Source organism: Babylonia areolata, chromosome 6 (assembly GCF_041734735.1).
Source record: "Babylonia areolata isolate BAREFJ2019XMU chromosome 6, ASM4173473v1, whole genome shotgun sequence".
NCBI classification, from domain to species: Eukaryota; Metazoa; Mollusca; class Gastropoda; order Neogastropoda; family Buccinidae; genus Babylonia; species Babylonia areolata.
Window position 1 is genome coordinate 37151223 of NC_134881.1, and position 17187 is coordinate 37168409.

General features: G+C 45.3%; 1 protein-coding gene across 1 annotated transcript in view; it reads right to left on the reverse strand.

Moving 5' to 3' along the window:
- Positions 1-17187, reverse strand: part of LOC143283394 (epithelial cell-transforming sequence 2 oncogene-like) — a 54650-nt gene that overhangs the window by 21427 nt on the left and 16036 nt on the right. Inside the window, exons 9-15 of the mRNA XM_076589605.1 lie at positions 14717-14856; positions 13853-13958; positions 12670-12785; positions 10169-10353; positions 8597-8686; positions 5862-6044; positions 1512-1615 (exon numbers count right to left, since the gene is read on the reverse strand). Coding sequence (XP_076445720.1) covers positions 1512-1615; positions 5862-6044; positions 8597-8686; positions 10169-10353; positions 12670-12785; positions 13853-13958; positions 14717-14856 — 924 coding nt within the window. The remainder of the gene's footprint in view (positions 1-1511; positions 1616-5861; positions 6045-8596; positions 8687-10168; positions 10354-12669; positions 12786-13852; positions 13959-14716; positions 14857-17187) is intronic.

Genomic DNA, 17187 nt, shown 5'->3' on the forward strand with positions numbered 1-17187 from the left:
CGATAGGAAAAACAAATAAAACTGCACGCAGGAAAAAATACAAAAAAAAAAAAAAAAAAAAGGGTGGCGCTGTAGTATAGCGACGCGCTCTCCCTGGGGAGAGCAGCCCGAATTTCACACAGAGAAATCTGTTGTGATAAAAAGAAATACAAAATACAAAAATACAAAATACTCTGTTTTCAGGAGTGGTCCTGGGTTCGAATCCCACTGCACGGTGGATGCCGGGTGGAACATTTTCCAACCTCTCAGGTCAACAGATGTGCAGACCTGACCTGATAAGTGCCTGAGCCCCTTTCATGTGTGTACACATGCCGATGATCAAATGCGCATTTTGAAAGATCCCATGATCCATGTCAGCATGTGGTGGGGTATGGAAACTAGAACATAATGAGTATGCACAGGCCTGAAAATGGAATATGGCTGCCCAAATGGAAAAAAAACAACAATCATGCATGTAAAAGCTTACTTGTGTATACAAGGGAATGAGTTGCAGCCCAAAAATACAGAAGAAAAAGAGAGAAAACATAAGCATAATAATAAATATAAACAACAACAACAAACAAAAACACAAAGAAAAACATGGCTGAAGATTCACAGATAAAAGTCACAGCAAGAGCAAACATAATGCTGTTCTTCACTGATTTGATGCCTTTTTACAGAGAGAGAGACAATGGACAATTCAAATATAAGACACAGAAAAGAGCAGAAAGATGACCATTTCCATCCACTGAAGACAAATCTCAGGCAAAATGGCGGCAGCAGTCCTGGAATATCAAGTCATCCCGACAACGAATGAGAACGAACACAACATTTTAATACCCCCCACCCCTTCCCATACAGTGACAAAATGGTTGACAGAAATGGCCTTTTCCAACAGACCAAGATGACACATAAAAAAACAGCAACCTTACACTGTGTGAGTTTTGATTCATTGCGTATGTATTGTTACTGGAGTGTTGGCCTTGAGGTAACGAGTTCACCTAGGAAGCGAGAAAATCTGAGCACACTGATTCAGATCACACTGGCAGTCGCCAGTATTTTCTCCCCCTTCATTAGACTTGGAGTGGTGGTCTGGATGCTAGTCATTCGGATAAGGCAATAAACCGAGGTTCTATGTGCAGCATGTATTTAGCGCACGTAAAAGAACCCACGGCAACAAACGGATTGTCCCTGGCAAAATTCTGTTGAAAAATCCACTTCAATAAGAAAACAAATAAAATTGCAGGCAGAAAAAATAACAAAAAAATGTATGGCGCTGTCAGTGTAGCAATGTGCTCTCCCTGGGGAGAGCAGCCTGAATTTCACACAGAGAAATCTGTTGTGACAAAAAGAATAATACAATAATACAATACAACTGTATCCTCCACACTCCGAAAGGAAGGAAGAGATTAAAGTTCTCTGAATCTTTGTACAATAATACTTCATTCTTATATTCTTAACTGGGCCGTGGTAGTGTGAAGAGCTGGTTGGTCATTAAGGTGACTACAACACACAGACACACAAAAACTTACATTTTTCTGGGTGGACAGAGACTTCAGGCCGTCAGCCAGTGCCGATGTGATGTCCTGCACTCCCTGAATGTCTGTCTGCCCCAGGACATCGAAGATCACCTGACCTGAACACACACCACACAGTGACTGTCTTGACTGCTGTATGACATCACAGATCACCTGACCTGAACACACAACACAGGTGACTGTCTTGACTGCTGTATGACATCACAGATCACCTGACCTGAACACACCACACAGTGCCTGTCTTGACTGCTGTATGACATCACAGATCACCTGACCTGAACACACCACACAGTGCCTGTCTTGACTGCTGTATGACATCACAGATCACCTGACCTGAACACACACCACACAGTGACTGTCTTGACTGCTGTATGACATCACAGATCACCTGACCTGAACACACACCACACAGTGACTGTCTTGACTGCTGTATGACATCACAGATCACCTGACCTGAACACACAACACACAGGTGACTGTCTTGACTGCTGTATGACATCATAGATCACCTGACCTGAATACACAACACACAGTGACTGTCTTGACTGCTGTATGACATCACAGATCACCTGACCTGAACACACAACACACAGTGACTGTCTTGACTGCTGTATGACATCACAGATCACCTGACCTGAACACACACCACACAGTGACTGTCTTGACTGCTGTATGACATCACAGATCACCTGACCTGAACACACAACACAGGTGACTGTCTTGACTGCTGTATGACATCACAGATCACCTGACCTGAACACACAACACACAATGACTGTCTTGACTGCTGTATGACATCACAGATCACCTGACCTGAACACACAACACAGGTGACTGTCTTGACTGCTGTATGACATCACAGATCACCTGACCTGAACACACCACACAGTGACTGTCTTGACTGCTGTATGACATCACAGATCACCTGACATGAACACACAACACAGGTGACTGTCTTGACTGCTGTATGACATCACAGATCACCTGACCTGAACACACACCACACAGTGACTGTCTTGACTGCTGTATGACATCACAGATCACCTGACCTGAACACACAACACACAGTGACTGTCTTGACTGCTGTATGACATCACAGATCACCTGACCTGAACACACAACACACAGTGACTGTCTTGACTGCTGTATGACATCACAGATCACCTGACCTGAATACACAACACAGGTGACTGTCTTGACTGCTGTATGACATCATAGATCACCTGACCTGAACACACACCACACAGTGACTGTCTTGACTGCTGTATGACATCACAGATCACCTGACCTGAACACACACCACACAGTGACTGTCTTGACTGCTGTATGACATCACAGATCACCTGACCTGAACACAACACACAGTGACTGTCTTGACTGCTGTATGACATCACAGATCACCTGACCTGAACACACCACACAGTGACTGTCTTGACTGCTGTATGACATCACAGATCACCTGACCTGAACACACATCACACAATGACTGTCTTGACTGCTGTATGACATCACAGATCACCTGACCGGAATACACAACACAGGTGACTGTCTTGACTGCTGTATGACATCACAGATCACCTGACCTGAACACACCACACAGTGACTGTCTTGACTGCTGTATGACATCACAGATCACCTGACCTGAACACACAACACAGGTGACTGTTTTGACTGCTGTATGACATCACAGATCACCTGACCTGAACACACAACACAGGTGACTGTTTTGACTGCTGTATGACATCACAGATCACCTGACCTGAACACACAACACACAGTGACTGTCTTGACTGCTGTATGACATCACAGATCACCTGACCTGAACACACCACACAGTGGACTGTCTTGACTGCTGTATGACATCACAGATCACCTGACCTGAACACACCACACAGTGACTGTCTTGACTGCTGTATGACATCACAGATCACCTGACCTGAACACACCACACAGTGGACTGTCTTGACTGCTGTATGACATCACAGATCACCTGACCTGAACACACCACACAGTGACTGTCTTGACTGCTGTATGACATCATAGATCACCTGACCTGAACACACAACACAGGTGACTGTCTTGACTGCTGTATGACATCACAGATCACCTGACCTGAACACACACCACACAGTGACTGCCTTGACTGCTGTATGACATCACAGATCACCTGACCTGAACACACAACACACAGTGACTGTCTTGACTGCTGTATGACATCACAGATCACCTGACCTGAACACACACCACACAGTGACTGTCTTGACTGCTGTATGACATCACAGATCACCTGACCTGAACACACAACACAGGTGACTGTCTTGACTGCTGTATGACATCACAGATCACCTGACATGAATACACCACACAGTGACTGTCTTGACTGCTGTATGACATCACAGATCACCTGACCTGAACACACCACACAGTGGACTGTCTTGACTGCTGTATGACATCACAGATCACCTGACCTGAACACACACCACACAGTGACTGTCTTGACTGCTGTATGACATCACAGATCACCTGACCTGAACACACACCACACAGTGACTGTCTTGACTGCTGTATGACATCACAGATCACCTGACCTGAATACACACCACACAGTGACTGTCTTGACTGCTGTATGACATCACAGATCACCTGACCTGAACACACAACACAGTGACTGTCTTGACTGCTGTATGACATCATAGATCATCTGACCTGAATACACACCACACAGTGACTGTCTTGACTGCTGTATGACATCACAGATCATCTGACCTGAATACACAACACACAGTGACTGTATTGACTGCTGTATGACATCACAGATCACCTGACCTGAACACACAACACAGGTGACTGTCTTGACTGCTGTATGACATCACAGATCACCTGACCTGAACACACAACACACAGTGACTGTCTTGACTGCTGTATGACATCACAGATCACCTGACCTGAACACACACCACACAGTGACTGTCTTGACTGCTGTATGACATCACAGATCACCTGACCTGAACACAACACACAGTGACTGTCTTGACTGCTGTATGACATCACAGATCACCTGACCTGAACACACAACACAGGTGACTGTTTTGACTGCTGTATGACATCACAGATCACCTGACCTGAACACACATCACACAGTGACTGTCTTGACTGCTGTATGACATCACAGATCACCTGACCTGAACACACATCACACAATGACTGTCTTGACTGCTGTATGACATCACAGATCACCTGACCTGAACACACAACACACAGTGACTGTCTTGACTGCCGTATGACATCACAGATCACCTGACCTGAACACACACCACACAGTGACTGTCTTGACTGCTGTATGACATCACAGATCACCTGACCTGAACACACCACACAGTGGACTGTCTTGACTGCTGTATGGGTCACCTGATAGGAAACATTCGTGTCTGAGCAAGAATACAAACGGAGGTTCTCTCTTTCTTCTTCTTTTGAAATAGTGATGTGTGGCTGCAGCTCTAATGTTGAAGGAGTGATTAAACATTTTTCATCGCTTCCTATTCACTAGTATGGGGCATAGTAGGTGATGTCCTGTGAATGTTGAATCAGAACAGGCACTACTGAACACCATCAGAGTAACCAGCAGCACAGGGTCTCCTGTGATGTGGAGCCTCCAGGTGACCCGACATCAACAGTTCCCTGTGGAGTGCTGGTAGATGCTGAGACTGCAGCAGATAAACCTGTGTGTGGCTGTGTGTGGGGGGGTGGGGTGGGGATGATGCCACTGATATGATGCAGAAGTGGAGCGGCAACAAAAGATCAACGAATGAATTATTGTACAGTGCCTGCACCCTCTTCTTCTTTGTTCGCAGGCTGTAACTCCCACATTCACTCGTATACATGAGAGGGCTTTTACATGTATGACTGTTTTTACCACTGCCCTGTAGGCAGCCATGCTCAGTTTTCAGGGGGGTGGGGGTATGTGGAGGGGGGGCACAGGGTGGGTATGTTTTCGTTTCTTTAAGCCACCAAACACTGACATGGATTATGGGATCTTTAACATGCAAACTTGATCTTCTGCATGCGTAAACGCACAAAGAGGATTCAAGCACCAGCAGGTCGGCACATGTGTTGACCTGGGAGAGTGGAAAAATCTCCACCCTTTACCCACCAGGTGCCAGGACCGAGATTGAAATCCAGAACCCTCAGATTGAAAGTACAATGCTTTAACCACTCCACTGATGCTCCCATCATGTCTACACCTTATCTCTCTCTCCACCATCCAGCTTTTTCCACATTCTCAGATTCAAACACTCCACAGTCAGCTCAAACCAACAAGAAAACAAAGATCAAAGCAAAACGCACCGGTCAGCTGCGACACGATGTCCCGATGCGTCTTCTCGAAGAATGGAGCCAGTTGTTCGTGGCAGCGACTGATGGCCTCCTGGGCTTGATCGGCCACGTTGGCCCACACCTGCAGCTTGCTGCTGCAGAAATACACCTCGGGGGGACTCTGTTTACCGTAGTCCACCAGCCACGGCGAATTCACTGGAAAAAACAAAAAACAAACACCCAACACATGTCATAAGAAGGCATTCATGGAGGGTATAGTTAAAATGCTAAAAGTTAAAGTCTCAGATCCTTTTATGGCCACCCAGGAAGCGAATTCATATCCGCTGTGTTTAATGCTCCGCGCACGAAGGTGGCGCCCAGTCCTATCCTCCGCCATGTTAAGCTTCCTCATCCCGTGTCAGGCTCCCTTTCAAACCTGGGTGGAATGAGGAAAATCTGAGAAAGTGCTTTCCCCAAGGACACAACACCCGGCTGAAACAGGGCCTTAAACGGCTATCACTGGTGAACAGAGTCAGTTTCAGTAGCTCAAGGAGGCATCACTGCATTTGGACAAATCCATATACGCTACACCACATCTGCCAAGCAGATGCCTGACCAGCAGCATAACCCAACGCGCTTTGTCAGGCCTTGAGAAAAAAGAAAAAAGAGAGGCAAGGCCTTCAAGACTCACTTGTGATACACTTTAAAAAAAAATCTAATTGTTAAAATGTGTTCTGTATTTGTTATTATAAAGCTTCGGGTAAAAAAAAAAGTAAAAAAAAAAAAAGTCCTAACAATAGATTTGAACCCCTCGTGTTCGGGTGAGAAGAAACTGTCTTACCCATTACACTATTGTGGCGCCTTAATTGACGTTCAAAAATATAACATTTAAACATGTTTTTTTAAAGGGTGATAAATCGATTGCGGTATTCGCAGTGAGAACGCTGTTTAAATCATATTATTCTGGTGTATCTTGGGCATTCAGAAAAATCTTTAAGGGCAATTAAAAATTCTTTTTAAGTCTGCGGTAAAGGAGACGTGGCTATTGCCGCAATCACACTGCAACATTTAGCCGTTTTCTCTGGATCTAGATAGATGTACAAGTTTTGTTACACCCTGTTGACACGGTTGATTCAATTTCTCTTTTATGTTCATTCTAGTTTTATAGTTTTAAAGTTGATATGAAAATTGAGTATTTTGTTAAACTAATAACATATAGAGCCAAGTACAAGTACTTCTAAACGTTGTATGAAGTGAGAAGGACTTCATTTTGAGAAAAGTCAAGACTGGAAATTTTTACGTTTCATCAATTCAAGGGTATTAACTCTCATGGTTTATTATTTTTAACTGTGAATTCTGACTGATTCTGTGGCTATTTTTATGGCAGTTTGGGGCATAATCCAGTAAGTGATGAGGCGTTCACAAATCTTTCTCTGAATAAATATTTAACGGTTTCCTTCTCCAACTTTCCATCACATGTTATTGTGTATTGTCAATTGAATATAGGATTGAACAGGCAGGTCAACAACTTCAAACAAAATGGCGTCATTTGCGTTTGCGAAGAATATGAGCATGCGCTTTGAATATGTATAAATATGTGTACGCAATTGATTTTTGCCCACGACCTTCAGGGCTCAGCCAATAGATCTATAAAGTCCACTCGTCGTATTGATTTTGGTATTTTCCGAAAAAGACCACTTGGGCGAATGAACAAAGTGAAAGCCCTGTACACTGAGAGTAAAACACACAAGCTTTTTATGTATTGAGTATAATTTCAAAATGTAATGTTTAAGATGAGAAAGATCAGTTTAAAGTAAATCAAGCCCCCTAGCATTAATCACAGATTAATTTCCATTTTTTACTATCTGCACCAAAGACATGCAAAATAAATATAACTTCCATGCTTAGCAAAAGAAGTTCCTGTTTAAACAAAAAATGATAAAAATGACTGTTATTGTTGTTGTGTCAGAATATCAGATCAAAGTGCCAAGTTTAGAGAATTAAAAAAAATATAAATATAACAGTAAATTCAGTTTGCATATAATTTGGCTTCTTTTTTTAATTTTTTGTGCCCATCCCAGGGGTGCAATATTGTTTTAAACAAGATGACTGGAAAGAACTGAATTTTTCCTATTCTTATGCCAATTTTGGTGTCAACTGACAAAGTATTTGCAGAGAAAATGGCAATGTTAAAGTTTACCACGGACACACAGACACCGGGTTAAAACATAGACTCACTTTGTTTACACAAGTGAGTCAAAAAACAAAAAAAACAACAAAAAAAACAAATAAAGAAGTAAATGAATATTTGAATATGAAAAAAAAAGAGTGAACTCTGGTGAAAAACTGGTGAACACTGTATCAGAAATCCAATGCCTGACTGCCATGGCACATCAGACACCACACACACACACACACACACACCACACACACACACACACACCATACACACACACACACACACACCATACACACACACACACACCACACACACACACCATACACACACAACACACACACACACACACACACACACCACAAACCACACACACACACACACACACACACACACACACCATACACACACACACACACACACACACCAGACACACACTACACACACACCATACACACACACACACACACACACACACACACTACACACACACCATACACACACAACACACACACACACACACCACACACACACCATACACACACAACACAACACACACACCACACACACACACACACACACACACACTGACCATGATTGTAGTTGCCTATGATGCCAGTGGGAGAGGAAAACTGCATGCTGGTTTTCACACTGAGTTCCACCATCATCTCCATCCCTTCCTCTGAGAAACAATTAAAAACATTTTTTTTTCAAAAAAGATAAAAACACAAAAACAAAACAAAAACACCATCTTTTTTCTTTAGGCATACAAACAAACGTCTCCTACATCTCATGCATTTGTATTTGTATAACTCTTCTTTGTCACAACAGATTTCTCTGTGTGAAAATCAGGTTGCTCTCCGCATGGAGAGCGTGTTGGTACGCTGACATTGCCATTTTTTTTTTTTTAATTCTTTTCTGCATGCAGTTTTATTTGTTTTCCTATCGAAGTGGATTTTTCTACAGAATTTTGCCAGGGACAACCCTTTTGTTGCCACGGATTCTTTTACGTGCACTAAATGCATGCTGCACACAGGACCTTGGTTTATTGTCTCATCCAAATGACTAGTGTCCAGATCACCACTCAAGTCTAGTGGAGGGGGAGAAAATACTGGCGACTGCCGGTGTGATTTGAACCAGTGTGCTCAGATTCTCTCGCTTCCCAGGCAGAGGCGTTACCTCTAGGCCATCACTGCACTGTCTACATGCTATGTCTTGATTGATCTACTACCTTTCTCATATCTGCCAAGTATATGCCATGGGAGGAAAAAATGCACTGTGAACAGTAGTCATTTTTAAAAGGAGCAGGTAGTACTTGAATCTTGAATCTAATCGGGCATGTGCTCAATATCTCAAGATGTTGAAAAAAAAAGAAAAGATTTTAAGCAAACTCTACCAACCTATTGGGGGGAAAAAAGGGATTTTATGCAAATATCTACCAATCAAATTACTGGGCTTGGCTGACTCACTGCAAGCCTGCTGTTGATTGGAGATGAGCTCTGTCAGCTTGACATAATCTGGTGAACAGTTCTGTGTGGCACCCATTGACCTCTTCACAGAGATGAGGGAGAAGAGGAAGAGAAGGTGGTACAGAATCACTGATGGAATGACTTCTTATGATGTTATCATAAAAACCGTAACCCAAAGATGTCATTAAAAAAAATTAAAAGCAAAAATCATAGCAGATGCCTAACCAACAGCATAACCCAACGCACTCAATCAGTCAGGCCTGGAGTGCAAGCATATATATATTTGTGTACCTGTCAGAGTGGAATTTCTTCTACACAATTTTGCCGGAGGACAACAACTACGTTGCTATGGGTTCTTTTTCAGTATGCTACACATGGGTCTTCTGTTTATCATATCATCCAAATGACTAGGCACTCAGTTTGATTGTCCAGTCAAGCTTTAGGAGAAAGGGTTCGCTGACACAGATAGATTCATGAGCATCCTCCCCACCACCACCCTCCCCCCATCCCCCAGCTGGATGACAACGATGGTCATCATTGATCTCGATGGACACACCACCACCACCACCACCACCAGGAGAAAGGGTGGGAGCAGGATTCAAACCCACACCCTCACAGACTGTACTGGCAGATGGGTGTCTTAACCATTCTCCTTAAAAGCAAAAAAGCCAGAAAACAAACCAGCCCTCCCCCACCTGAGGCTGCCAAGGGAAGGAAGATGTCGAACTGTCCCCCCATGTCCGGTGGCAGGATGTGGTTGGCGATGGCCTCGAAGAAGTTCCTTGCCTCTTCCTCCTCCAGTGTGTCCAGGGTCACCGTGCAGCCGTGAACCAAGCACAGCTCACCAGGTTCATCCGCGTGACAAAATAGTCCCACGCTCCTGGACACAGAGAGGGGTATAATCAACGTGGGTGAGAGTGACTGATACACAGAGAGGGGTATAATCAACATGGGTGACAGTGACTGATACACAGAGAGGGGTATAATCACTGTGGGTGACAGTGACTGATACACAGAGAGGGGTATAATCACTGTGGGTGAGAGTGACTGATACACAGAGAGGGGTATAATCAACATGGGTGAGAGTGACTGATACACAAAGAGGGGTATAATCACTGTGGTGAGTGACTGACACAGAGAGGGTATAATCCTGGGGTGACAGTGACTGATACACAGAGAGGGGTATAATCAACATGGGTGAGAGTGACCGATACACAGAGAGGGATATAATCACTGTGGGTGACAGTGACTGATACACAGAGAGGGGTATAATCAACATGGGTGAGAGTGACCAATACACAGAGAGGCGTATAATCAACATGGGTGAGAGTGACTGATACACAGAGAGGGGTATAATCACTGTGGGTGAGAGTGACTGATACACAGAGAGGGGTATAATCAACATGGGTGACAGTGACTGATACACAGAGAGGGGTATAATCAACATGGGTGACAGTGACTGATACACAGAGAGGGGTATAATCACTGTGGGTGAGAGTGACTGATACACAGAGAGGGGTATAATCACTGTGGGTGACAGTGACTGATACACAGAGAGGAGTATAATCAACATGGGTGACAGTGACTGATACACAGAGAGGGGTATAATCAACATGGGTGACAGTGACTGATACACAGAGAGGGGTATAATCACTGTGGGTGAGAGTGATTGATACACAGAGAGGAGTATAATCACTGTGGGTGAGAGTGATTGATACACAAAGAGGGGTATAATCACTGTGGGTGAGAGTGACTGATACACAGAGAGGGGTATAATCACTGTGGGTGAGAGTGACTGATACACAGAGAGGAGTATAATCACTGTGGGTGAGAGTGATTGATACACAAAGAGGGGTATAATCACTGTGGGTGAGAGTGACTGATACACAGAGAGGGGTATAATCACTGTGGGTGACAGTGACTGATACACAAAGAGGGGTATAATCACTGTGGGTGACAGTGACTGATACACAGAGAGGGGTATAATCAACGTGGGTGAAAGTAACTGATACACAGAGAGGGGTATAATCACTGTGGGTGACAGTGACTGATACACAGAGAGGGGTATAATCAACGTGGGTGACAGTGACTGATACACAGAGAGGGGTATAATCACTGTGGGTGACAGTGACTGATACACAGAGAGGGGTATAATCACTGTGGGTGAGAGTGACTGATACACAGAGAGGGGTATAATCACTGTGGGTGAGAGTGACTGATACACAGAGAGGAGTATAATCACTGTGGGTGAGAGTGACTGATACACAGAGAGGGGTATAATCACTGTGGGTGACAGTGACTGATACACAGAGAGGGGTATAATCAACGTGGGTGAGAGTGACTGATACACAGAGAGGGGTATAATCAACATGGGTGAGAGTGACTGATTTTTTTGTAATGCTGAAATGTTGCACAGCCTGGGTCCAGAAGCCACTTGACTGCTGTTACATCATTTTGTTTACCTATGCCTTGAAGGGTGGATGTACACACACACACACACACACACACACAATGCATGCTAATTTCACTTTCTAACTAAAACAAAAAAATCGTTCTTGTTGGAAGAGGTGAGGGGAGGGTCAAAATTGGATACTTTTGATTTTTCTTTTTTTTTCATGATTTTTGTTTATTTTTGTTGCTGTTGCTGCTTTTTAATGATGCAGCATAGACATTGTATAGGGTCAGGACTGGCTGAAAACACACACACACACAACTGCTCATCTATTATCCACATAAATAAGGAATTTTTTGTCTTGTCTCTATCTTTTAAACAGCAGTATTGCTAGAACAAAAACAACAACAAAAAAGTTTCAGTTTCAGTTTCAAGGAGGTGTCAAGGTGTGTGTGAACTGATAAATATAAGCTACACCACATCTGCTGAATAACTAACTTAATAAAAGGGAGGGAATGGAGGGTGGTGGGGGGGCAGTCGCCTGACCTTTGCATCAACCCAGGCCTTGAGAGCCTACCCAGGGTTTGTGTAAATCATAATCACAAAATGAAACAGAATAATCGAACAGAATAAAGAAATCAGTAAACAGAATGAAAGATGATGGAGTGGAAGACAGGCAGAAGATGAAGAGAAGAGTGTCACTGTATATGACGTCCCTGTAACAATGTTTCCACCTGTTCCAATGCACAGACTGAAAGATAACACAGTGAAAAAACAGGCAGAAGACAGAGAAAGGAGTCTCACTGTGCATGACGTCCCTGCAGCAATGTTTCCACCTGCTCCACCAGAGACTGGGCCACTGTGCCCTCGTACTCATACACGATGGGGATAACACCAAACAACACCGCATCCAGCAGAAGCTGTAACATTACACACACACACAAACATACACACAGACCGTGTTAAAACTCAGTGTAAGTTTCTCAACAAGGCGTCGCTGCATTCAGACAAATCCAAATACACCACAGCACAACTGCTTTGGTTCTTTTTCAGTGTGCAGAGTGTGTGCTGCACATGAGACCTCAGTTTATCATCTCATCTGAATGATGAGATGCTTAGTTTGATTTCGAATCACACTTGAGAGAGAGAGAGAGGGCCAGACCAGGATTCAAACACAGACCCTCATGTTAATACCAAAATAAGAGTAAAATAAATGAAAAAACAAAACTGCCAAAATGTCAATACATAAATCTGTATAACAGGGAAATCCTCCCACCAGTACAAACACTTCCCACCAGTACAAACACTTCCCACAAATACAAGCACTTCCCACCAGTACAAAAGCTTTCCACCAATACAAATACAAACACTTCCCACCAGTACAAAAGCTTCCCACAGATACAAACACTTTTCACAAATACAAACACTTCCCACAAATACAAACACTTCCCATCAATACAAAAACTTCCCACCAGTACAAACACTTCCCACAAATACAAACACTTCCCATCAATACAAACACTTACCACAAATACAAACACTTCCCATCAATACAAACACTTCCCACCAGTACAAACACTTCCCACAAATACAAACACTTCCCACCAATACAAACACTTCCCACAAATACAAACACTTCCCACCAATACAAACACTTCCCACCAGTACAAACACTTCCCATCAATACAAACACTTCCCACCAGTACAAACACTTCCCACAAATACAAACACTTCCCATCAATACAAACACTTCCCACCAGTACAAACACTCCCCACAAATACAAACACTTCCCACCAATACAAACACTTCCAACCAGTACAAACACTTCCACAAATACAAACACTTCCCACCAGTACAAACACTTCCAACCAATACAAACACTTCCCACCAGTACAAACACCTGTACTTTCTCTGAAGCCCGCCCCACCTACCCCGCCCCCCTCCCTACCCCTCCCCTCCACCCTGACCAGTGTCAATGGCACCTACGTCAGCGGCGGGCACTCTGGAGGAGATGATGATGATGCGGGGGTTGGTGTGCACGATGCTGCCCCCTGGCTGCACAGCGTTCATCACATGGCGACATCTGGGGTTCCTGTCCACACACACACACACATACTCTAACAAGTGTTGGCATACATCTTATGCAAACACTAAATTTTCATGCACCTGTGAACAAAAGCACATGTTATGTGACAAAACTTTTTATCACAGAGGTAGTAAGTGGATGGCATTCATGGTGTGTGTGTATGTGTGTGTGTGTGTGTGTAGGGTGGCCAGGGTCAGTCTCCTATGCGTGTCTCTGTGTTGAGCGTTGAGACCAGATATCTGTGAGAATGCAAATGGCTGCATGATGTGTGTGTGTGACAGTGTGCGTGACAGTGTGTGTGTGTGTATGTGTGTGTGCATGTGTGTGTGTTTGTTTGGTTGCATGCATGTGCATGTGCGCGCCTGCATGCATGCATGTGTGCGTGTGTGAGCACGTGCATGTATGTGTGTGTGAACATGTGTGCGTGTGTGTGTGTGTGTGTGTGTGTGTGTGAGCATATGTGTGTGTGTGAGTGTATGTGCGCGAATGCTTGTAAAAGTATGTGTGTATGTGTGTTGGTTCTTTTGTTTAACATATATCCACAACAGTCATTTAAGACAAAAATCAAAATGCATGTGTGTGTGTGTGTGTGTGTGTGTGTGTGTGTGTGTGTGTGTGTGTGTGTGTGTGTGTGTGTGTGTGTGTGTGTGTGTGTCTGTGTCTGTGTGATTGTCTGTGTTTGTGTGCATGCTGCACACGGGTTTATGCGTGCATACACGTGCGCAGTGTGCCTGCCTATGTGCATGCATGTGTGTGGCCCAGACCTCTTCATGACGGAGGCGGTGGGCGGCATCCAGTCAGTGTTCACCAGTTCCTCCATGCGTCTCTCCTCGTTGGTCTGCAGTCTCACCGACTCCCGCAGTGTCTGGCGTCCAGCCTTCGGCAAATTGTAGTCCTCCCCTGCCTGTGAGAAAATGAAACAGACTTCTTCTTTGTTCATGGGCTGCAGCTCCCATGTTCACTTGCATGTACACGAGTGGGCTTTTACACGCATGACCATTTTTACCCCGCCATGTAGGCAGCCATACTCCGTTTTGGAGGGTGAAACAGACTTCAACGTCAAGGAACACTTCATAAAAACATGTATTTTCTATTAAATGATTAAAAAAAAAAAAAAAATTGAGAGATGATATCAATGATCCATGTCACTTACGGTCTAAAATACGGACTTCACAAAAAGTTAAGGACCATTTCATAAACGCTGGTACATTTTTATGAAATGTTAAAAAGAAGTGAGAGATTATTTAAATTGTGCAGGCAGCCTATGTCCTACCACTGGTGTCTCACTGAATTCACAAACAGCTGTTTCAGGCACATGTGCACCATGAATAGCTTGAAAGATGCGTTAGAAAAAAAAAAATTTCAGCAAAAACATTTAGTTATTCAGCGGTTCATAAATGATAGCTGAGGATTTTCATTATTAAAAAAAAAAAAAATGCAAGAAAGTGCATCTACCTGTGCATGGTGCTCATAATACCCTCACCACATCACATCAAGCATACACCGCCAAACCAAACTACGCCCTACAGGTAACCCCCTGCATCATATCATACTCCACTAAACCACAATATACACACAGCATCACACACATACACCACCACACCACACCCTATCACATCTACCACACAACACCACCCCCCCACTCCCTCACCACACCACACTCCATCACATCTACCACACAACATCATGCACACACCCCACAACACATCACACACATACACCACCACACAACATCACCCCCCCCCCCCTCCCTCACCACACCACACTCCATCACATCTACCACACAACATCATGCACACACCCCACAACACATCACACACACACACACACATCATAACACAACATCAACCCCCCCCCTCCCCCATCCCACCACCACCACCACCACCACACCAAACTCCATCACACACACTACACCATATCACACACACACCCTCCCACATCACACCACAACCAAACCACATCCCAACACCACTACCACACCACATCATGACACACCACCTACATCCCATACCCACCCCGCACCCCACCCAACACCCCCACTCACAATAACCACCCTGCACCCCACCCAACACACCCACACATGACACCCCCACTCACAATCACCACCCTGCACCCCACCCAACACACCCACTGACAATCACCACCCTGCACCCCACCCAACACCCACACTCACAATCACCACCCTGCACCACACCCAACACCCACACTCACAATCACCACCCTGCACCCCACCCAACACACCCACTCACAATCACCACCCTGCACCCCACCCAACACACCCACACATGACACACCACCCAACACCCCAACACATGACACCCCAACCAACACACCCACACATGACACCCCACCCAACACCCCCACACATGACACCCCACCCAACACCCCTACTCACAATCACCACCCTGCACCCCACCCAACACCCCCACACATGACACCCCACCCAACACCCCAACACATGACACCCCACCCAACACCCCTACTCACAATCACCACCCTGCACCCCACCCAACACACCCACACATGACACCCCACCCAACACCCCCACTCACAATCACCACCCTGCACCCCACCCAACACCCCCACACATGACACCCCACCCAACACCCCACTCACAATCACCACCCTTGCACCCCACCCAACACACCCACACATGACACCCCACCCAACACCCCCACTCACAATCACCACCCTGCACCCCACCCAACACCCCCACTCACAATCACCACCCTGCACCCACCCACTCCCCACTCACAATCACTCTTCCCTGCACCCACCCAATCTCAATCCAGACGGACACCCCCCCAGACCCCCACTCACAATCACCACCCTGCGCCCCACTCAACACACCCACACATGACACCCCCACCCACAATCACCACCCTGCACCCCACCCAACACACCCACACATGACACCCCATCCAACACCCCCACCCACAATCACCACCCTGCACCCCACCCAACACACCCACACATGACACCCAACCCAACACACCCACACATGACACCCCACCCAACACACCAACTCACAATCACCACCCTGCACCCAACCCAGCACACCCACACATGACACCCCACCCAACACACCAACTCACAATCACCACCCTGCACCCCACCCAACACCCCCACACATGACACCCCACCCAACACCCCCACTCACAATCACCACCCTGCACCCCACCCAACACCCCCACACATGACACCCCACCCAACACCCCCACTCACAATCACCACC